Here is a 10,534-nt window from a genome sequence, read left to right as displayed (position 1 = left end):
ATGGAAGGCAAGATTCGCATTATTTATTATAACTGTCAATCAAATTGTTAGCACAAATCACACAGAAAATTATCAAATTTGAGACTTTACAACATAAATAAACCGCCTTTTTATTTATTTAAATTGCATAGCAGCAAAGAAATGTTACATTTAAAATGGAAGATGTTATTTAGAAAGCTGGCAAATGAAGAATTTGAAAAAATTACAGCTGACAACTGGAAGAAAGTGTGTGAACATGTGGAAAGTGATTAATTTAAAAGAGAAGTTATATTGGTTGATGTTTCTGAAGTTGACAGTGATGATTCGGATTTGTCAATTTCATCTGATGATGATTCGGATTGTGAACTTTTACAAACGTAATGAATGTTGACTAAATGATTATTATCACCAATTGGATATCATTGTTAAGATGTTGTATTTATTTTAAATAAATGTACACGGCGTGTAGCTTACTTACTACAATTAGCACTATAATTTCAAAAAGAAACCCCACCGATTGTACAACATATGCCGAAAGGGAGGCAAGACGCGTAGCGACCAAAATTTGATATTGCACGCACACACAGTCTATAAATCTCGTTTTCCTAAGAATATTGCACGGATCCTTCTTTGTGATCATATGATACAAACGCACTGCATCAACATCATATAGGCCAAAATGATAATTGGAAACGAATTCACTTCCTGTCGCAACTTAATCTCCGTTACCAATACGCCCAAAACCATGCAATTAAAATTAAAATGTTGAACATAAACTTTACTTACGGTTTTTTTGGTATTCTGTAAGCCAGCAATGAATTCACTGCAGCACATCATGCCAAACAAGGTAAACATAGTCCCAAATTTGAATGGCGTAGCTCTATGTAATAAAACTATTTCAGGAATAACAATTATGGACGCGTCTATCATTATGGCAAGCACTAATGTTATTCGTATTCCATTGATAACGCAATAATTACATAATATTTAGTGAATAAACCGGCCATTTAGTTAGATTTGATTTCGCGCGATCGTGAAATGTGTCAACTGTCACATGACTTATGGGACGCGCTAAGTTTGTTTTAAGCGTCCGATTCGCGTACGACATAGAAGTTAATGCAATAAAAAGAGATAGAACATGTTTCTTCTTGGTTAGAAAGTAATGGAGAGATGTACAAATTTCTTTGATATGTTTTTTAAAAACCGAGGTACGTTTGTTAAGGATGGCTGTATCTAGGTATTTATATATCTATGGCTTTAATTTTGTTTCAGCGACATCTAACGCATAAATCCATAAGCGTCATATTACAGTTTTAAACGGTACATGTTTATACTGCTCCGCAATAGAGGGCGCTTTTAAGTATACCTAAATTTGTTTCCCAAAAAATGCATAAGGTTAGCAATCTGTGTATGTGTAGATCTGTGGTTATAGTGACCGGAGCGTCCGCATGTCGTATCCGTACGGTTAGCTCGGTTGTACTTGTAAAGGCGCGTTTTCACGAGGCGATCTACGTTGAACGGCCATTGAATCGAACGTAAATTGAAAACAAGTTGAATGTGTAAACCGAATTTCGATTTAGCCGTTCGATGCAGTATTGCGATTCGATCAAAGTAGAAACCCTGTCTACTTTTTCGGTTCGATCACGGTGGAATGCATATCAACTGCCCGTGGTCGAATGTGTAAACAACTGCGGTCGACAAGAATTAGCTGATCGTGCGGCGAGCCGGCGACACAATTTGTGTTTGTACAAGACCAATAACAAGTACGACGGTCACGTCCTGATGCTAGTGAAGTGTCCGTATAATTAAAAAAATTACATTTTCCATAATACTCGTCATTCGTCAATATGGGTGAAAAGTGGACAGACGCTGATATGAGCAAGTTCTTAGATATTTATCAAAATTATGAGATATTATGGAATCCCAAACTAGAGCTGTATAGGAATAATCAGGCACGAAAAAGTGGCTTGCAAGCTGAAGTTATCGATCAACTAAATTGAACCATGTAAACGCGATCGATCTATTTTTCATTTTCAACTAAAGTCGTTCGACCGCAGTCGCTCGATTGGAATCGACCCGTGTATACGCGCCTTAAACAAACGCGTCAGGAAGAGGGTGCGAAACGAAAAGTCGAGGGAGAAGACTGAGCATTATTTAGACCTAGTCGATGACGAAAAAAAATGTCATATGTACTTCCATATGTTCATAATTTCTGCGCCTGCACGCACCGGTTTGGGACCTTCGCGTGCCATGCACGGAGCGTATCGGCACCGTCAAAATATTCGTCGACGCTCCGTGCATGGCACATTACAGTGCTGGTCGGTGACTAAACGGTCTAGTGAGCACAGTCCCATACTATGCCATGCAAACAAATTTTTTTTTGTCTGGCACGTTCCTGTTACGGTTATGTTATGATACGTTGTAGTGGGTAGAGAGAGACCTTAATAGTGAATTTTTTTGTGGAAATGCGCTAGAGGCAGTTTCGATAATATATGAATCGAATTGCAAACTTTTTTATTTATGAAGGTATTTAAATGAAATTTGATACTTATAGGCATTTGGAATAAAAGCAAATTTGGTTTTACGCATGCGCAGTATTAACTTTCTTATTTATGGAAGCATTTAAATTAAATTTGATACATATGCACTTGGAAAAAAAGCAAATCTGACACTCGGTTCAAAATGTGGTTTACCTAGTGACGATATCGTTCATCGTTCATATCGTTCATATCATTAGAAAAAAATGGGATTTTTTAGTTACGAGCTCTAAAAAATGTGTGCTTCCTCGTAAGTTGTATATACAAGGTGGAACTTTACAGCTATATGAAAGATAATTGTCAGAAGATTTAGAGCATTAGAGGAAAGCAAATTAAATAGATTTGAGTTAATTAGTAGACAATTTTACTAGTTATGTATAATATAGACATATTCTAACTACATTAGCATATTTGGGCCCTTAGTTTCTATATTACTCTTATAAGACCAAGTATTAGCCATATGGCCTATCTGTTTGCATACTGATCGAACAACTGTTCGATCTATACAAGTTTCGATCTACAAGCTTGAGCAATATGTCCCAGCCTTTTACATTCTCTACAAGTGTAGGTCTTGTAAATACATTTAAATAAGTAATGGTTTTCCTGACCGCATGCTCTACACATATTATATCTACATGCTTCATCAATATGGCCTACTTTATTACATATTGAACATTTGGACTTCTTGTGAACACATTTAGAATTATGTTTTTCATTACCGCATGCCAGACATTTATTAAATGTACAAGCATCAGCGATATGTCCTACCTTATTACATATTATGCAAGTGGCAGCGTTATGGACACATACGGAGAACCAGTGTCTTTCTTTACCGCATGCCTTACACGTATGAAATCTACACGCTTTAGCAGTATGTCCTATCTTGTTACATATAGTGCAAGTGTAACCCTTAAATTTACAACCAACGAAATCGTGGTTCTCATAACCGCACGCATCACACTTTATGGGTGATCTTCTTGAAGCTCTGTTGCAATAATCAATAAAGTTGCTTGTTTGTGTGCGAACAATCCTTTTATTCCCTGATGTAGTAACTTGCGACGAAGTACCAGCTTCACTGCACATATTAGGAGCGAGATCTTCATCATCTTCATCTATAGTTAAAAAATGTTGTAAAAATCAATTATGAATTTTGATATATAATCACAACAATTTTCATATGAACCTGTCATGTTTACCAAACCTTTTACTGATGAGATTCACCAAGGAAGCGCCTGTTTCAAAGAATCATCAGTACATATAAAAAATATAGTGCAAACGCCAGTTTTAGTTATATTCAGGCGCAGATATGCTTTTGCGTATATCTGTGGTTCAGGAATAAGATTGCCATGTGAAGAATACTGAAGAAAAGGTATAAAACCTCTTCTTAAACATTAAAGATAAATAATGAAAATTACTAAACGCATTTACCTTCATCGCTACTATCATCCCATGCTTCTTTCACTATTTTGTGTGACACTTCTGCTTCCTCTTTCTCCTCGGTAGTGGTTTGTTGATTTGGGTTTGCAGCCAGTGATCTATGATCAGCTTCCGTTTGCTCTCTCGCCTGTAGTTCCTCACGCATCTCCCTAAGGAATGCCAATCGTTCCCGCTTGGCATCCTTCTGTCTACGTAATTGATTACCGTCTTTTATTTCTTCTTCATGCCGCGTCAAAGGAAGCTGGACGGTTTCGTCCCCACTCGTTAACTTCTGTGTCTTATGTACTAACTGAGGACCATGTCCTTTCTTAAATCGTTCTGCTTCAACTTTCTGTAACCCCTTCTTCTCCTTACGGGCTTCCAGTCTTGCCTGCCTAGCCGCATTTTTTCTTTTAACGCTTGCTTCCCTCATCGTTTCCATGTGCACAGCGAGAAGGCCTTGCGTAATCTTGTCTCCCTTCTCAACCCTTGTAATTGTATCATTTGCAACTTGCAAAAACCATTCCTGTCTTTTATGCTTTTTATCACAGTCCTGCATACGTGCTTGCTGAGTGTCTTTCTTCTTTCTAATCCGTTCATCCCTTTCTCTTTTCAACTTCTCTCGCTCCTCATGTATTTCGTTAAACATTTTCAATTGTATTTCCCTAACTTTATTTGCACTTTTAAATGGATCGTTTTCTTCGTCATGTATTAATTTCAGACCGTCCATATGCTTAGATGCGAGTGCCTGTATACGTCCTTCAACTGTTTCCTGCATAACGGCTATCGTCTCTTCGCAATTCCGAAGGGTTTGTTGTACAGAAAGTAGGGTTTTTGTACAAGAACCTGTCTCATTCATTTCATTTTCCTCTTTTCCCTTTGTCCTTTCTTGGTTCGGTGCGTTGAAGTCTTCTCGCTTGTGCCTACTTCTTTTGTTAATTTGTTGACTTTGCTCTATATTGATGGATATGTTTGACTCCTCATGGCATCGGATTTCTTGAGGCATAGTGAGTATAGCTTCTGTAGATCCCGTTTCTTCTTCATAGCCTGAATTGCAGTTCTTCGCTCCCTTACCAATTTTTGGCAATTGGGTGTTGCCGTTATCGTCTATGTTTTCTACTTTATTATGACGAACCTTGGTCCTAAAAAGAGTTGGCAGTATTATATGCGTGATTCTACATCTTAACTTACTTATTTCCACCCCTATGTTTTTTGGAAATGGGGATGTTCTCTATCGCTACTTGGGAAATCCTAAAAGAATCATACATATATAAAGAATAGAAAGTGAATGCTTTTACCTTTCGGTATGACTTCCATCCTTGTAGTCATGTTTCGCTTGATCCATGATGAAGTATCCTTGAAATAATTATCGAAATCTTTTCATATCGTAACCCGTAAAACGAAAGTAAGCAACCTATAACATCAGTGATTGGTTTGTTTTAGGGTAATTAGTGTTAACCGATCTTCAATGTATTTGATAGTAAATATGAGGGTAATTACAAAACAATTTTGCATTTTTTATTAGTCTTTTTTCAATGTACAGTACCAGTACCACATACCAAATAAAATATTAGCAAGAACAGGTGGAGCTTGGATATCAAAGTGGGTGGGACGTCCTTCACGTCAGAGCGAAAAAATTCAAATTATATTAATTAATTAATTTGGTGTTAGACGGTTGATCGTAATACAACGTTTTAAATTTTAGCATTATCAATCCGTCCGATTTAAATTAAACTCAGGAATTAACTTAAATAACACGGAGTAATGTCAACGTTAGTTGCTGACCTATGCCAAGAAAATTATTTCAAGTTGTAAACCCCAATGACCAATGACATTTCCGCGTACAGTTCATGTATTCAATGATTGACACACTTGAAAACTTTTCAAGTTATTGTAAAGTATGCAGGTGGAGATAGAACGATTTTCTGGCTGAGCCAAAGACATAAGCCGTTGCAGCTACTTCTACAACTGAAGCAGAGGCGACCGAAGGTGACAAAGAGGTAATCTAAGCAGACGTCTCAAGGGAATCATTCAACTTAAAATCAATTATAGCAATTAGACGAGAGTTACCAAAAAAACCTCTAAAGGTTTTATTTGTCCAAATACAATTATGTGTGTAGTGTGTAGTAAAAAATATTCTAAAATATCTTACCAAAATGAAATGGCGTCGGCACGGTGACTTTGAAAGAATTGTACAAGAGGCATCTAATACAATTCACCCATAATAACTGAGATGTGATATCGTGTTGCACCTTTATTTTAACTGAACCTTTAATAGCAGAGTGGGATATATGCCTAGCGACGATTTTGATCTTACTTTAAAATCGCAAATAACGTATGATCAGGTATAACATAAAAGACCTTGAAAATTCTTATTCATCTGTGTAAATAAACTGATATTTTTGTATTGTTACTTAAATCGTTTTGAAGATATCAACAAAATTGTACCTACTTATCAAGTATGACTAATTCGCACAGCAATTATTAATCAATATCAGGAAAAAATAAAAAGAAGATAAGTACCTACCAACAAAGTGAATGATAACAATTTTTTTGAAGGAGAATTTTTCCCTATGACTGAAAAATTTAATTCGTCGCACCTCTGCTTCAGACCATTTACGAGTAATAACAAATAAAACAAACTACATTTTCAAAATGTTCAATTACAGTGCGTTCGAGATAAGAGGGTCAATATCTCTTTTATTTAAATTGTTAAATATATATTTATATGTGATATCACTCCCGGTATAACCGGAAATTGATGCAACTTTTGTTTTTCAATTGCAATGCCTATATTTTTTCCGATATTTGAAAAGAGCAATAAATTTGCTGTAGGTACGACAAAAAAAATGCATACAACTCTTGTGCAGATATAGCGCATTTTTTAAACCGAAATAGCTTAAGTAAATGGTTGGGTCATAAGTTAGTAGCATACTAACTAACTATGTTTACTTAATCCTTGGTAGATTTGGTAATCAACGGGGAGGAGGCTCTTTACACACAAAGATTTAAAGGTCGCCTGGCGAACAGAAAGCTGCCGAGTGCCGGTGTATTGTATTGATAAGTAGAACGCGAGATATGAGCGTTTAAGGAAAAAATTCTTTTGAGCCCCTTTCGATCGAGGGGCAGAAGAAAAATGTACCCAAAATTCCTGGGTTACCTCATTACAGCAATATAAATGAAAGTTCTATTATATGCTATTAGTTGGCAACAATGTAGCCACTAAATCAAATAGAAGCTGCCCCATTGGGCAAAAAAGAAAGTCATTTCCCTTTAGGGTAATGCATCTGTCTACTACAATTTCAATCGCTAATCTTTTTTTTTTGGATTAGAAACTATATATTGAAAAGTGAAATGTTTTTGTTTTAACAAACTGGTGTTTCCTTTATCAACCGAAATCATATGTTCAGAAATTCATAAATATAATTGATGCAAAAAATACATACCCAATTTAGAACTAATAAATACTTAGTCGATTTCCCAATGAAATGTTATCACAAACGATGTTTTGATACTGATTTAATGAAGTTATTGCCGCTATTGGGTAGTGATGCCTAATGCGTTCTTTCCGTATATCACACTACTGGTTTTTATTGTCACTATTTATGTTCACTTTTCCGTAAGTATGTTAGTGTACTAAAAGTACAACCGTTGAGTGAAAATTCAATGGTATAACAGAATAAATTACATGAACAAATAAACATGTTCTATAAACAAACGCATGTGCTTGATAGCCGGTGCAAGCCGCAGGAAAATAATACCTAGGTAGTATTCTTTGGTATCACAACTATTGCATGCGAGATATGCACCTATAGGTACCTATGCAACTCGTGAATGCAGCGGATGGAGGGAAACTTCAGAGGGAACATATTATTCACATACAGTGAATTTTTTTAAGAACATAGGAGTTTGCATGCAATGTAATTTCCCTATGTTCGATTTTTAAAAAAAACACATCAATCTATGAGGTGTGCGCGGTTCACATTCCCAAATCGCGCAACTTGTGTGACTATGAACAGCAACTCTAATAGTATTGATGATGAAAAGTGCTCGGTAAGATTTTTTTTAAAGAAACCATGTGAGGCCATAGCAACTTTAGGATAAATTTTTCTTAAACTTACGATAACTTGACCTCACAGGGCAAGCGCTGACACCACAACTCATTGTGAACCAACCTTCAATTATTTGTAGGTCATGTGAACCTGGTATTCTACTAATTTGATCTAATACATAAATGAAGAAAATAAGAAAATAAATACCGAAAACAATTACAATAAATGTTCGAAGTTTCCTCCTTGACATTATAAGCAATAACCTAACCGATTTCGTAATTAAATTGGACGGCGGTATTTTTAAAAATGTGACAGCTGACATCTATATATCTACTACTCATTTGAACTACTCAATAGATTGAGGTGTTTTTTTTTTGAAAATCGAACGTAGGGAAATTACATTGCATGCAAACTCCTATGTTCGCATTAAAAAAAAATTCACTGTATATAAAAGACCTAGATGAAACATTTTGTATTTGATTCATGGTTCATGTATTAATTTTTAATTAAAGGGTATAACTATTGTGCACTGTTTTCGGTTTGGTTATTTAAATGTTTGAATTGGTCAAATTCAGTTTCAGTTCAGGGGAATCTTATTTGTATAGAAATTACTAATCAGCCATTCATGGTGTGCTTAGCGTATTTTCCTCAAAGTGAAAAATCGCTATTGGCTACACTTTGACGTCCGTTCGTCTGTCCGTCACACGTACTCCTTCTACTGAAACGATTTTGGCGATATAGGACTCATTTGAAAGGGTTTGGTCCAAGGATTCTGTGCATACCCATATTTTTTGGTTTTGCGCACGCGCAGTGTCAAAAATTTGGTTTAGCGCATGTGCGATGCTAACTTTTTTATTTATAAAGACATTTAACTGAAACTTTATATGCAAACACTACGAATATAAGTAAAATTAACGACGTTTTGAAAATGTTGTTTTGCGCATGCACAATGCCAACTTTCTTATTTATGAAAGCATTTAAATGAAATCTTATATACAGCCATTTGGAATAAAGACAAATCTAACACCAGGTGCAAAATTTGGTTTTGCCCATGCGCAATTCCAACTTCCTTATTTACTGAAGCATTTAAATGAAATTTAATACATAGGCACTTGGTATACAAGCAATCTAACACCAGTTTTAAAATTTGGTTTTGCGCATGCGCAATGGCAACTTTCTTAATTATGAAAGCAGTTAAACTAAATATCATATGAACGAATGAAACTAAAACTAATACCGGTTTCAAAATTACTGTTAACGCATGCTGTATGTTTTATTTATGAAGGAATTCAATGAAATTTCTAATGTAGACAATGCGCAATTCTATTTACGAAAGCATTAAAAAAGTTTCGTATGTAAACACTTCGAATAAAAGTAAAACTAATGCCCCTTTCAAAATTTGTATGTATTTCTATACGCTTCACTATTTTTCATTAAACTGTATACACTTCGACGATAGGTGGCTCATTTGAAAGAGAATGGGGTAAGGATCTCGTGCCTACCGGTATTTTTTCCTGGTCCTAGCATTAATTGTAACGTTATTTATAAAATTCGGGTTCGATTTATATCAATATTTATTAAACAAAACTAAAACACTATAAAATCCGTACAATTTATATCGATTATTTATATCACTCACACTTCGCAATTTATATCAGCTTTTCGCGCTCTATGTTTCGTCCGTACTCGATCTCGTTCGATAGTAGACTGCCGCGATGTTCGGTCCGCAACCATTTATACACGCAAGCAATGTAAGTCCAGTACATTCTCCAATAATCGCGCGCGTAGAAAATTCCAGAGCGCCAAAGGCGACGTCATGTCTGGAGCATTTCCGTTACACTGCCCCCTTCTTAATTCTGGACGTCTCGTTCAGAAACTGCGTTAGTATTACTTTTTAATGCCTCGTGTCGGAATCTGCAGTCAGAGCCTGCTCGACAAACACCTTTCTTGAAAAAGTAACAGTCCACAGTTTTGCGGAGGGTCGTCCCTGTGGGTTGAAGCAGCATACTGTAATTCGAACGCTAGTGTTTCTAAAAATCACTTCGATCATGGTTCGCACTATTTCCAGTCCAACCCATCTAAACCACATCCAATCTTCGGGATCGCCAAGCTATTTATGTCATAGTATGCCATGAGTTTCTTTAAGCTTTTTAAAGCAGACCAGAGGTTTTCATAGGTGGGTTTGCCTTCTGACGTTTTCTTTGAAACCAAGTAGAACAAAGAGCGTTGACTATCTTCCAAGCGCAGTACTTTACCCACTCGTGGTCTTTGCTTTAACAACTCGTCCATTCTTCCAAATCTTTTCCGGAATACGGAAGCTATACCTCTACTCATGCGAAGGTCTTCGGCGACACAATGGGCGATGGAAACGTTAACCGGAAGCTCAAAAATATTTTGACAAATTTCCTGAGTAACGCCAAATCGAGCTTTCTTCCGCTGGGCGTAATTTGACATAAAATCGTTAAAGTTTGGCTCGATCCCAAAGCGGCGTTCCTCTTCTCGAATACCTCTAACTTCTTCGTTGTTGTTGGATCCGGCATATCGTGCGAG

General features: G+C 36.3%; 1 protein-coding gene across 2 annotated transcripts; it reads right to left on the bottom strand.

Moving 5' to 3' along the window:
• Window positions 1-2,863: 2,863 nt before the first annotated feature.
• LOC116175162 (eukaryotic translation initiation factor 5B-like) lies at window positions 2,864-7,636 on the bottom strand. Of its 2 annotated transcripts, XM_031493278.1 has the most exons (6): window positions 7,621-7,636; window positions 7,379-7,568; window positions 5,231-5,346; window positions 5,124-5,183; window positions 3,945-5,074; window positions 2,864-3,628 (listed from the first exon to the last, which is right to left on the bottom strand). In XM_031493278.1, the coding sequence occupies exons 3-6, from the start codon at window positions 5,275-5,277 to the stop codon at window positions 3,018-3,020; spliced, it is 1,848 nt and encodes a 615-aa protein (XP_031349138.1). In that variant the 5' UTR covers window positions 5,278-5,346; window positions 7,379-7,568; window positions 7,621-7,636; the 3' UTR covers window positions 2,864-3,017. The 2 variants fall into 2 exon arrangements, with proteins under 2 accessions (XP_031349138.1, XP_031349139.1); XM_031493279.1 differs by lacking the exons at window positions 7,379-7,568; window positions 7,621-7,636 and adding an exon at window positions 6,085-6,333.
• Between the last annotated feature and the right edge of the window lie 2,898 nt (window positions 7,637-10,534).

The sequence above is a fragment of the Photinus pyralis genome, unplaced genomic scaffold (assembly GCF_008802855.1).
Source record: "Photinus pyralis isolate 1611_PpyrPB1 unplaced genomic scaffold, Ppyr1.3 Ppyr1.4_LG6, whole genome shotgun sequence".
NCBI classification, from domain to species: domain Eukaryota; kingdom Metazoa; phylum Arthropoda; class Insecta; order Coleoptera; family Lampyridae; genus Photinus; species Photinus pyralis.
This window is presented reverse-complemented; position numbering and strand designations above follow the sequence as displayed.

Excerpts from the sequence above, each read along its gene's own strand:
- LOC116175162 (XM_031493278.1), bottom strand. The coding sequence starts at position 5,277 with ATGGATCAAGCGAAACATGACTACAAGGATGGAAGTCATACCGAAAG. Across the intron at positions 5,075-5,123 it reads AAACATAGGGGTGGAAATAA|GACCAAGGTTCGTCATAATA; the intron begins GTAAGTTAAGAT and ends AACTCTTTTTAG. Across the intron at positions 3,629-3,944 it reads GGATGATAGTAGCGATGAAG|ATGAAGATGATGAAGATCTC; the intron begins GTAAATGCGTTT and ends TTTTAACTATAG.